The 12,773-nt window shown below is 52.6% G+C and overlaps 3 protein-coding genes across 3 annotated transcripts; all 3 read right to left on the reverse strand.

The window, feature by feature from the left end:
* Positions 1 to 322: 322 nt before the first annotated feature.
* Positions 323 to 1,003, reverse strand: C7974DRAFT_376032 (Scytalone dehydratase; the record flags this gene model as incomplete). Its single annotated transcript, XM_046140254.1, has 3 exons — positions 323 to 745; positions 804 to 865; positions 925 to 1,003. The coding sequence occupies 3 exons, from the start codon at positions 1,001 to 1,003 to the stop codon at positions 323 to 325; spliced, it is 564 nt and encodes a 187-aa protein (XP_045996922.1).
* A 1,881-nt stretch (positions 1,004 to 2,884) lies between these two features.
* On the reverse strand, positions 2,885 to 6,029 carry C7974DRAFT_311766 (uncharacterized protein; the record flags this gene model as incomplete). The annotated part of the gene is made up of 5 exons (XM_046138319.1): positions 2,885 to 3,525; positions 3,897 to 4,205; positions 5,114 to 5,564; positions 5,612 to 5,952; positions 5,999 to 6,029. 5 exons carry the CDS (start codon positions 6,027 to 6,029, stop codon positions 2,885 to 2,887), a joined length of 1,773 nt encoding a protein of 590 aa, XP_045996923.1.
* A 2,575-nt stretch (positions 6,030 to 8,604) lies between these two features.
* On the reverse strand, positions 8,605 to 9,687 carry C7974DRAFT_376035 (uncharacterized protein; the record flags this gene model as incomplete). The annotated part of the gene is made up of 5 exons (XM_046140255.1): positions 8,605 to 8,703; positions 8,760 to 8,829; positions 9,165 to 9,476; positions 9,514 to 9,521; positions 9,676 to 9,687. The coding sequence occupies 5 exons, from the start codon at positions 9,685 to 9,687 to the stop codon at positions 8,605 to 8,607; spliced, it is 501 nt and encodes a 166-aa protein (XP_045996924.1).
* Positions 9,688 to 12,773: the final 3,086 nt, after the last annotated feature.

Here is a 12,773-nt window from a genome sequence, read left to right on the forward strand (position 1 = left end):
GGTAGCAAGCCTCGATCAACACACTGGTCTGCCCGACAACCAACTAGGCTCACCGCAAGCGTCCGAACAAGTGAGGAGAACAACCCTTTCGATCTCGTTCTGAATCTCAGCGTCTTTCTGTTGAGCGCTTATAAGTCTGTCAATGACGGAAACATCATAATTTCGACGTGTGTATAATAACTTAACGAGTGTCTTCAGTGTGTTTTATCACAACAAAGCTTCTTTTCTATCGACAGTCTCTTTTCCATTCAGCCGTAAGCATGAGTTCGTCTGAACCACCTCTCCGCAAATCGGAAATCTATCGGGATCTAGTACTTAATTATCAAAGGTCGGCATCAAAAATTGCAGACAAGTTTCCCTCGTCGAACAGAACAGATGGTTGAATGCCTGCAAGCTTCCAAGCCCCATCCAAATCAAGGCCATATGTATGCTTAACAATAGCATGGCTGTTTGCTGAGACAACAACACTGCTTGACCGAAGTCCCTCGTTGTCGGCTGCGTAACGAACATGTGCAGCTCTCATCTGGTATGACCCAATGATTGTCGTGTTATTCACTCGTTGCCACGACGAACCGCCTAACAGGTGTTGAGTAGCGATGAGAGGATTTCCAAGCTGTCCTGGCGCGCTCATCATTGCGACGAACTCTGCTGCAGTCATGTTCGGCCATGCTGCTTCAGGGCCCATGACAGCTCTATAGTCGACATTGAGATTGGGAAGCAGAATTGACTCCAGTTGTGTCCAGTTCTAGCATGGATCACGTTCGTTAGCGGTCGCTTTGAGTGACTGACAAGAGATCACGAACCTTTGTGTCATAGCTACAGGCCCACTCAAAGGATATCTGGGAGCATGCGTTATAGTCTTGGTCTGTCAGTGTGTTGCAGTAGTATGAGTTGGGGCCATAGTCCGCAACAGAATACCCATACCAGTGAAAGAAACATCTGTCAGCCTGGGAGTCGCGACACCAAAGAACAAGGAGCTGACGCCATGAGCCAGAGAAGCCATCGTTGAAGGCGTTAGAGAATAATTCCACACGGAAGCCATTACGCACATTTTGATATGCTCATCGGGAAGTGGAGCCATGACCCCCCACAATCCCGCCGACGTCGCTAGAGGTGGTTGGGTTGGAGCTGCCTACCTTTGTCTGCTCGCACTCCTTTGCAATGAAAAAATGCCTCATAACACCCTGTCAATCACAGAATGTGCAGCGACAGCAAATTATGTCATAGTCAATACCATGAAGCGCAGCGCTTCCGGGCCGTATTCACGCTGGGTCGCTAAAGTACTGCGGCATGTCACGCGGTGCAACATTGCACACTCGGGCCAATTCTAGCAGAGATGTCCGAGGTCTCTTCTGTTACTGTTTGAAAGAGTCAGAGAAGCCAGTTCTGAGCTTTGCTTTGCTACACTGTGAACGGAGCACCTTTTTAGGGTAGCATCGGTATCAAATCCCAAGAATGACATGCCAGGTAGCGTCGAACGGTCTGATTCATATAGAGGTTTTATTGAATATATCCCACCAAACGAGCAACCATACGCCCCAAAGCCGATGCGACAGACACCCTCCTAAAGCCACAGTAGCAACAAACCCAGCGCAAACCCGCAATCCTCAAAAAGCATACCCAATCTAGACCTTCCAAATTTCCCCATGACCCTTCCGATCACTCCCCGCAAGCAAGCCCGCAGCAAACACGGAAAGAGCCAAGAAGTTCGAGACACACAGAATGGCGAGGGCTGCTGCAGCGACGTTGAAGACTCCCGTATCGGCGCCGAGAAGGAGTAGCATGGCGATGTAGACCACAGTCGAAACGAAGATGTACGCGCCGACGATGAGGGAGGCGTGGAGGGAGGACATGGTGGCTGAATGTTCCGGCGGAAAGTAGATGATTGTTGAGTCTCGTGAGATAGACGCGCGATGAATTGCACAAACGATTGAACCGATGAACTGTGCCAAGATTGAAGTGATTTATTGCGAATCAGAGAAGTAATGAATTGCGTGAGCAGTGCAATAAACAAACAGCACTCATCTTATATGCACTGTGCGCACGTCTAGTGAAAGCCTACCCTGCAACAGTGAAGCTCTGACACCAAAATCACACCCCCATAACCATAAACAGCTCAGATAATCACTCACGCGGTGCAGTAACAGTAATCGCCGGCACCTTACGCCCAGCGTACACCCTATGGCCGTCCTCATCTACATCCATGTCTCCCTCTCCATCCATATCGATGTCATGTGGAAGACAGAGGAGCACGATGAACTCGTAGATCCGGCCCATGGAGTAGGCGAGGAGGATGCCGAGGAGAATGGGGTGTAGCATGGCTGTGGTTGGGTGGTGAGTGATGACTGTGGAGTGATTAGCAAGACAGTAATAGGTGTCTGAAGAGTGGGGTTATGGGCTGCTGGTTGTGAGTTTGAGATATGAGAAGAGGATGTACGGGGTATGTTTATAGACCGAGGATGGGACCAGATGGGGAGGGGGGCATTGTGCGAGCTCAACGTGCTGAGTGTTGTTTGGGTACGGTGGACGCACATGATGTCGTGATAGATTGCGCTCGTTTGCATGCTTGTTTTGTTGTGCAAAGTTTTGTGCTGTAACTGCTTCTTTAGTGTTTAATTAGTTGGGAAAAATCAAGCAAGATGTCGTAGAGTTAGGCAGTGAGATGGCGGCAGGGGAGTTGTGATAAATTGCGACAACAAATGTGTAGGAAAATATGCCACAGAGGCTTCCGCAACTGAAATGAGATTAAGGATACTTCTAAGTAGCGATAAGAAACTGAGTACCTACGACTCCTTCATACAAGTACCCCGACACGGTCTCCAGGGCCAGCTGCCCGCCGACCCAGTCCGTGCCTCACCGCACAACCCACCCCCTTCATCACTACTCAATACACCTCCCGCGCCGCGACCCTAACCTTATTCCCCCCCAAATCAAACACCACCAGCACGTTCTTTAGCCAACTATCCCCCAGCACCGCCGCGCCCCCCATCGTCGGCTGAATGGCCAGCACACACTGCCCGGTACCCGCGCCTGTCCCCGGCCCGCTCACCGCCCCAGATCCACGGTTCATCAGATCATCATCACTCACGAAGTATGTCACGCCCGCGATCGTAACACCCACACGCGGCGCCACTGCCGAACAACTCACAATGTACAGCCCCGACTGCGCATTGAAAACCGCGCGCGGCACGAACAGCGACGCGATGTAGTCCGCGACGCGATCGGGGAGATAAATAAGAGTGGTGCCGGAGTCGACGATGATGCTCTGGGGGCTCGCGGAGAAGTTCTTGGGCACGATGGGGGATCCGGCAGGCGCAGTGATGCTGTAGCCGTCGATACGGATGCTGTAGTAGGTGTAGACGCTGGCGGAGACGGGGAGGATGCTTGTTTCGGACCAAGAGCTGGGGTCATGGTCGACATCCGGGATGCCGCCAATGGCGAGGAGGCCGCCGGGGGCTTTAGAGGGAGCACCTCGGGCCGAGGAGGTGCGGTTTAAGGCGAGAGAGAATACGGGTGGGTAGTAGGCTTGGTCGAAGCTGGGGTGGTTAGATGTGTTGTGATGAAAGCTCGAATGTCGCGATATGACAGGGCGACTTACAGAGAGAACATGACAGCCTCGTAGCCGATGCTGCTACTTCCACTTGCAAGCCTTGAATAGGCCAGACCCATGAGCCCACTGCTAGAAGCGTCGCCATTCCAATACCCCTGCTCCACAATGCCGATAGTCTGGTTGACGATCTGATGTGGAGCATAACCAGCGCCTACATCGCCGATACCAAACAGTTCGGTGGCAAGATAGCCTTGCAGATACTCGCCGCTAGTGTAATTGACACCGAACGACTGGCGTGGAGCGTAGGCTTTGTAGCTCTGTGACGCTGCTGGGCTGTACAGCGGACCAAACCTGCATACGGCAATTGGGATAGGGTTGCCATTTGGGTCCTTGCATGTGAAGCTCGCTTGTGCAACCCAGGTGTCTGAGCTTCCAGTGTCAAGCACAAGAGAGTAGACACGACTACCAAGGGTGATTCTCGTCATGTATACTCTGCCGCCAAGGGTGATGAGATCCTCGTAAACGTCGGCGTCGGCGTCTTTCTGGCGTTTGACTCTTCTGACCGCATTTTGGCGTAGACTGGCGAGGTATTCGGACGATGGGGTTGAACCCGTGTAAGCGTCGTCGATCTCAAGGTTGAGTACATTGTTGGTCACTTTTGGGTTCAGCTGCGTCGCTCTAGCCTTCCATGCACCTTACCTGCTACACCCGCGGTGAGCCTGCGGTCCAAAGTGGATGCGTGCTGAGCAAACACAACTAGACCGAGGAGAAGAGAGATTGAGTACATGGTGCTTGCGGGCCGAAGGGATGCGTGGGAGTAACAAAGGGTCTATACATATCGACGGCTATATACCATTGTCTCGGGGTGCTGAGCTTGGACTGCCGCGCATTTCTCGCCCGGGTAGGGAGCAGCAGCTCCTTTTGACGCAACGAAAACGCACCCACGCTACATTCCTGAGCGCGGGGACTCGGAAGCGAGATTGTGTTACAGACTTGCATCAACGGCTGACTTCTGCTCGGGCTTGTTCATTCCTACAAGATCATTCACACTTACTTGAGACGAACATGCATGTACGAGTGGGCCTAGGCTTATGAATGCTGAGGACTAGAGGGTTGCCACGCAATCGAGATGGCAAGACCTTGGCATTGGAGCCAGGAGGTCGCGACAGGCCGCATGACCGACAGACGGCTAGAAATGAAAGCGTCTGTGAAGGACCAGTGAGTGGCCTCGGAGACGGTCTACAACTAAAGAAATGCCAACTCACCAGTATCCCTGGACTCGATGGTTTAACTAATTCAGGACTCCTGCCGAGCGGCACGCAATCCCTTGATCAAGGTCAGACAAGTCAACGGGGCCATGGTGTAGGCGTACGTAGTTTGATTGGGACTAGGTCGCAGCTCCATGCTCCAAATGGATCTGTGATGGCCTGTTGTACAAGAACTGCTGGAAAGAAGTCGCAGCGAGGTCGCTAGCAAGTGCTGGAGTAAGCTGGACCGTTTGGGAATCATCATGACACACCTTGAACGCCGGAGAAAACTATTACCATCCACCCCTTCTGCCACCCCGACCGCGTCGGCCGCCGCGGCCACCGAATCCTCCACCCCCACCATAGCCACCTCCGCCCCAGCCTCGGTCGTCGCCTTGCGATGGATACGCGTCGCGGGGAGGAGCGCGGCCTTTGAGCTCTTTCTGCAGGGATTCGTATGACTTGCGCATTTGTGCGTAACCAAGATGCATCTTTCCGTAGAAATGGTCTGCTAGACGGCGATCATTGTCCAGGCGACTGAGATACGCACCGCACACATCGCAGACCTGCAGCTTTTGATGTCCCGAGGGACCTCCAGTGTCTGACAGAGCACGAAGCTCCCTCTCCTTCTCCTCCTTTGCCACCTTCTTCTCGCGAACATTTTTGTACTCCCACACCGCCATGTTAACCAGACCCTCTTCGCCCATGATTTGAACCTCGAGGATACCAGCTTCGATGGATTTCGAATACTCGTTGATGGCTTTCAACTAACAACAGTGAGTAGCAGCACAGTAGACAAGCAACACAAACTTACATGAGCGTTGGTCTGTCGAATCTCCTCGGGTGTCTTCTCCAAACGGCGCTGAGCCTGGTCGATTTTGCGGTTGCAGCCATCGATGTGATGCTGCATGTCTCTAAGATAGTCGAAATCGAACCCCCACCTGCGCTTCTGCTCGGCGTCGGCCTCCTGGTACTCGGTCTTGAGGGCCTCGTTATGAACCTTGGGGCAGGGGCCCAGCTCGTTCTTGGTATTGGTGAAGAGGTCGTGAGGGCAGTTGCCGACGAGGTAGGAGCGGCAGACCTTTGGGTCGGTGATGCTGAGCTGCGGCGCGCGCTGGTCGGAGCCGCTCATGAGCTGCTCGCCCATGAGCTGTTCTGCAGAGGGTTAGCGTGACTCAGCAGAGGAGGGAGCGCGACGCACCAAGCAGCCTGCGCGTCTCTGCGGCAGCCATGGTGTTGAGGTGGGTGCGCGCTGCTGGTGTTGAAATGGCCGGCGCGCTGCTGAGGTGAGAGAGCTCGTAGGCAGCGTACAGAAATCACGTCGCGCCTGGTGACGCCAAGCTTGGCACGTCAGCCAATTACGTGCGGCGAAGGCTTCACTTCCGCAACACCTCACGACCTCGCGCATCATGTTGATGTCGATAAAATCCATTCGTCTATCTGTGATGTTGGAGCTCGACCTGCGCCGTGACCCATTGATGTAGGGTTGTCCTCCTCTACATCAGGCCCGTAGTATGGATCGCGGCGGCGTCCTGCACAGCAACGACCAAGGTTGTGCTGTGTTTGCTCTTGGCACAATGTGATCACTGCAGCATCTATAAGATGAGCGTGTCACTCACGGGCCTGGGAAGATCTGAAGTTGGGAAGACCTGAAGTTGGGAAGACCTGAAGTCGGGAAGACCTGAAGTCGGGAAGATCTGAAGTCTGGAAGATCTGAAGTTGGGAAGAGTTGGAGCTGGAAGGAGTTGTGGCTGGAAAGAGTTGGAGCTGGGAGATGTTGAGGCAGATGCGAAGCTGCAGTCGTCAGTATGTGTATGATGAAATTCTCGGGGCCGGTTAAAGGACTTATCTTGGAAACAACGAAGGAGCGGTCATGTGGTATGCATGTACGCTTCTTCGCACCGCTTGACGACCGACTCGTCAAGTGACGGTGGCTGTAGAGCGGTGCAGCAGTAAGACAGGATAGGTGGCCTGAGATACTTGAAAGAAGCGACTTCGATCTCGGCGAACGTAGTACGACCCACAGTATTGCCCAGAGGCACTGAGCTCGTAATCTGATCCGCCATGTACCAATCTACCATTCCTTGTCTCATGGCCGCAGCTCGAACAAGGAATCGGGTGCCATCGCGTGTCAGCAACTTAAGACTTACCAAGCGCCATTTGAGACAGTCAGACACAGACAGAAGGAAGACTGGGCCTGCTGCAGTTCAGTGAACCAGCGACAGGTCTGTGGCATGGAGATGTGAGGGCGTTGCTGACACTGAGTTTGTCAATCTCGGCAGGGCTCTCTCGAGTGATTGTACGAGAACCGACGCTTGGCTTTATCCGCCTGGGTCATAACGGAGCAGAGCCAGTTCATGATCATCATCACTGAGGATATGTTAGCAAGCGAAAATGTCTGTGACTGTTGGACTTACCAAGATGTAGTTGCATTAGAGGCAATATGTCTGAGCTGTTCAACACGAGACGCCAGCATGGAAAGGCCAGGCACCTCGAATGTGAAACTGTCATCGCCTGCGTTCAGGTACCCTGGCGTCTTCCACGCAAAGCCTGTGAAGACTTCGGAACCCCCAAGTGAACACGGGAACAAGGTTGCATCTGAAAAAGGGAAACCGAAGTACATCCAAAGACAGTGAACTCGAGTGCGTCCGAGGAACCAAGGTCATACAGGGAGGGGTCATTCTACCTTCATGACTCCTACCAAAGTAGGAGCTGTACAGCGTGAGGAAGACACAAGGGTAGTCTTACTCACGAAGCCGAAGGCTCTCGCGTTGAAGGTGTGCACGACGTGTTAGTGTCTGAATCTCTCCAAATGAGTTCCACTTACTGACCTTAGAAGCCCAGAACCTGTGGTGGCAATGAGCCAGCTGAGGTACAATACACTCGAGCAAGCTGTGTCATGCTGCGGTTGGTGTCGAGTGACACATCACCCAGTGAATGTCAGAGGTTGTTGTCTTCATGATACATGTCGAAGGTGGGGCAGTGTTTGCTTAGCCTTTGATGGTAGCTTGTGTGGTGAAGCCAGCAGCCAGCCAGCCCAGCAGAGCGACTCTCCGACGGCTGTTATGAAGTCAGAAGAAGAGTATGAGCTAGGAGAGGGTAGTGAGCTCACCACTGGATGAAGCTCGACCTTGGCTCGGTGAGCGAAGAGCGACGCTGCGCGAAGGTGGGGTAACGGGAGGCAGGAAGAGGGAAGAAGGCGCTGCGTAGCGGAGTGGGAGGGAGCAAAGAAAGGCTCTGGGTGGAGTGGAGCTACTGATGGTCCAGCGATGACCAATATAGAAGAAGGGGAGGCAAAGGAAGAGCGGAAGAGTTGCTGGTTGGTGAGGGGAGAGTGGTGTTGGGGAGAGGAAGCTGGGCGAGCAGAGGGGAGGCTTTTATTTAGGACTTGTGTAGAGCCTGTTGTAGGTTCAGTCACCGTAAGAGACGAGAATGCAGAGCATAGAGACGCAATCACTGTGCAGGGACGCATCCTTGCTGCGAGACTACAAGGCGCTGCAGGAGGATAGTTGATAGCATGAAGATTGATTTCCTAAGAGCTAGGGGCTGGATAACCTGATGCTGGCCTGAGAGACAGGAGTTCGTTTCGTTGTTGACATTTCGGGAGCCTCTTTGAGCGGTTTGATATCGTGCCTCCGCCAAGACTCCGCAGCACAGAGCTGCTGCTGCAACACAGATAACTGACCCCAAGAGCTAGGCGATGGCGTTTGATAGGCTCTTGGAGATTGACCACACGAGCCTGCGTACAGCTACTGATCATCAGCTACTGATCATCTTGCGGGTTTCCTCGTGCCTCGTGCCAGCAGCTCAAGGACGACGGGCTTCGATGGCACGGCACAGGCACGCACTGCAAGTGCACCGTACGGCAGGTGCGTCAGGTAGCATAGAGCTACCAGCAGGGTTTGGCTTTCTGTTGTGGTCAGTTCTACTCAAGCGCATCACCCCCTCGGCGACGTACAAACCTGCGACCCTAGCAAACACCTCCTAGTACTCCCCGCGCCCCGAACCAGTTTGACAGATAGGCAGGCATTTCTGTGGTAGCTCATACGCAAGGCCAGTCTTTACAGCCGTCGACGAACACCGAGCGCCGTACTGGATGAGGCACACAGCAGTTGCGAAGCGACATTGCCCTGGAGGCGCCACAACACCATCCCCGCCCTCGCCCACCGAGGTTGACGACGCGCCGTCGAACGATATCACCAGCTTGAACAACGGCTCGCCAGACTTATCTTCCATCGGTCGGCAATGGTACCACAGTCTTTGAACTCCATCTCTTAGGGCTGGCTGCGCGGACATGCCCAGGCGCAAGAACGACCGACAGAACGATGACACAACGAGAATGGCCAGACATCAACGGAAACACATACCTCTTAACAACCAACAAGACTGTCCGGCATGCAGGTGCGGCACCTCCGTGTGTCAGGGCTGACCCGTGAGCTGTACGACCTTGCAGCACAGCGTGAGCACTGATAGCAGATGTGCATCTTCTCCAGATAAGCAGGGACGGTGTACATCCAGACTTATGGCTGTGGAGAAAGCTTGGAACACAATCTCGAAAGTGAGTATGATGCTTTGGGGATGTTTGATCAGAGTTGAGGCTAACCGTGCTTGACCAAGGTTCTTTCCTTTCCCACCTACCACGCGCACGATCGAGTCTTCCCAAACATACGCATAGCACCCTGAGTTGTATAGTCAGCATCTGATAACATGACGTACAGCGATGGCTGTTGAAGAGTTATAGCATCAAGGGCAAGCAATCTGGTGCGCGGGCTGAGTCTCTCGTTTGACAAAACGCTCTCACAGAACCTCTCGGTGTCGGCATCTCTCGGATTTGATAAGATACTTATGATAATTTTAGTGATTGATGTGCGTACCTACCCGTGGGAGCATCATGACGTACCGACAGTCTCTTGGCCACGCGCCTTCAAGAGACATATATACCCCTTCCCGAAAGGACAGCATGCCCAGGACGGTGCACATAACCAGAAGAGTCAACATTAACTTACTGGTGAGGGATCCTATCCTTATGGACGATGCTGAGTAGTGGATCGCAGCCACGAGCTTGATCGTCATCCCTTGTCAAAAGGACAAACACGCGCCGATCCAGCACTCATCTACGCCGTGTAATTGATGAGCGTGGACGAATTGCAACTGTTGGTGGAGTGGCAGTGATACACTGATGCAGATTGATGAGCTCCATTCGACATCTAGTCGGCAGTGCAGGTGTACATCGACAATACAGCGACGAGAGGAAGAGATGACCTAATGAAGCTCAGTTAAAGCCTCTCATCAGAAAAGAACAAGCCTCTTAGACATATTGTGTCAGGTTGTTCATGCACACCGTCGACCGACGTTTGACTACGGAGAGACATGAGATGCTGCGGAATCTCTGTTTCACACAAGCGCCACGTAGATCTACTCGTACGAGTATGACCATCTATCTCATTACTTGGGATGTTGCAAGGTTGTATCTGGATGAGTATTACTACATTTCTGATCCTGTGCGATAGGTATGGATGCCGGGCACCAAAACAACGGAGGACCCAATCTTGCAAATGGAGTAGTGGAACAGACTTGCCTGCCAAATTCCAACCCCACTCTGGTCTTCCAATAAGCCGGTGTTTCCGTAACATCGCCAGTTCTTGATCAGAAAACAAGGCTGACTTACGGACGACATTCATTCGACTCTCATGAACGTATATCCTGGACTCAGATCGTCAGCTGATGATAAATCAGGTTGGGTTAACTGTCACCGGAACAATTCAATCAGAAACTTCAATCGTCATGGACCTCAGACCCGGAAAGAGAAGATAAAGAAGAGCTTATCATCATCCTACATGAGCTCTGCCAGAAGCAGTACTGCTGAGTGCTGACGTACCTTATGTAACATCCCCACGATCAGTTCCTTGACCTGTGAAGGTTCAGCGCATTGACTTCCAGTCTATAGCTGATGCCGAAATGAGGTTGAACACTTTCGATCCAGCGGATCTTCCAGCTACATCTGCAGACGGGTGTAGTCGCTGTGTTGCTCTATCCTTTGTCGAAGATGTCAAGCCGTCACGTTGTTCGCCTTCGGACGCCTGAGGCTGGGTCGCCCTAATTCCACTCAACCATACGGTTATTCCTTGGTATAGGCCTTGGGACTTGAGAGGTGTGATAGGGAAGGTTGCGCTCTTCGTCTTGAGCCAGAACTCGGCGAGGCGTAAATACCTTGCCATGCTAAGGCATCAAGACATCGGTTTCATCCGATGCTTAGCTTCTTTGATCGTCAGCTAACCTTCAAGTAGGTGACCTAGAGATATCCTATATGGAGTCAGCGAAGCCTTGATATTGGCCCATTGGTTTGTCAGCAAAAGAGCATATGTACGAGCGAGCCATCCTACTGAAATGGCATTTGCGGACGGGCGCAGCCACCAGGGAATCTGACCTGCGTCGACTGCGAGCTTAGATATAATCGTTATTGGCCCCTTTACCGCCCGGGCGAAGGAAATATACTACATTTGTGCTAACATCCCATTCGGGATGTTGCTTTTTCCAACCCCCAGATCCCACAAAGCTCTACAGCGTGCGATTGTTATAGGCTCGTTGGTATGGGAGCAGAGATATGAAGGATCTCGCTCCGTATCCTGAGCCAAAATGGAAGAATGGGGTAGGACTTACTAGGAAGGGTTCACATCAACACCATAAACTGTTCTTGGTGGGTATCATCATCACCCTGGAGTGTCAAGAGCAAAGAACATGTACGACCGAAGCAAACAGTGTGTGGCCCGTAACAACTTCGTCAGAGTCGTGACTCTACACCGTGGACTACTTTTGCGTCGCCGCCAAGTATGAGACCAAAAGTTGGAATTTTGACGAAAAGAAGGATGAAAAAGGGAGCGAGATCTCATACTCGGCGTTGAGAAAGTTGCTGTAGGCCTCATTCAGGAACGGATGTGGGACATGGGTACAGAGATGGAAGCCCGTGTACCCGACACGTCAGAAACTAAATGATACCACCGAGGTGACGAGGGGCTTAGGATGCAAGCCGAGAATATTCGAGTTTCTTGGAAGGGCTGTCGTCGGCGACAAAGTCTTGGATTCGATATCTGACTACGAGAAGTATTGCCTGAGAGATGGTAAGTAAGCTGACAGCAAGGCAGAAACCAACCTCGGCTCACTACGGAGGGCCTGTTGCTATACTTAGGCTTTTCTTCTATGTGAACAGTGTCATTTGTCTTGTTCACTATGGGAGGCACACGTCCGCGGTAGCGGTGCCGACCCTTTGTTCCATTCGAAAATCGTCGATAATGCGATGCTCATGAACGACAGGAAGCCGGGTAACTGCTTTTCAAGCTGTTAGAATTCGTTGGTCTTAAATCGGTACTCTCTCGACTCGAGCTGGGGGTGTTTGCTTCACTGAGCTCATCACCGCCGCCGCCGCCTTGTAGAAAGGCGCCACGACCAGCAAGCTCGACGCTCGATGCGAAAAGGCTGCCCCCGGACATGAATAGGAATTTGAGACAACTGGAATAAGAAGGATACAAACTCACTCGTCTCGAGGCGCGTTTCTGGTTGCTTTACGGGTACGTCCTTCGGAGGAACGGTTGGTGGCTGCGAGCTCTCACCGTCGCTCACCACACGGCGGTGGCAACAGGGAAGGCATGACAAGCAGTTTCCAATTCCTTGTAACCAGCTCATGGTGATGCTGAGGTTTTGGTCAGCGTGGGCTGGTGCGACTGGTGGTCATAGGACGTGAAGGGCGCGTTCTGTACTATGCTGCAACGCGTATCGAGAGCGAGGAAAAATTGGTGTCAGCATACCTGATGTAAGAGCTGGCGAAGCCTGAGCAAGTCTTTGCGCTGTTGCTTGATGCGAGGTGGATGATGTTGGGTGGTGAGTGGTTGCAGGCGAAGAGAAAGTGAGCGCAAGGTACTCGAGCATAACATCACGCCCAAGCGGGGCGAACCACAACAAACAGCCCCTGCGGCAATTCT

This window comes from Boeremia exigua (assembly GCF_020726555.1).
Source record: "Boeremia exigua strain MPI-SDFR-AT-0100 chromosome Unknown C7974scaffold_6, whole genome shotgun sequence".
Taxonomy (NCBI): Eukaryota; Fungi; Ascomycota; class Dothideomycetes; order Pleosporales; family Didymellaceae; genus Boeremia; species Boeremia exigua.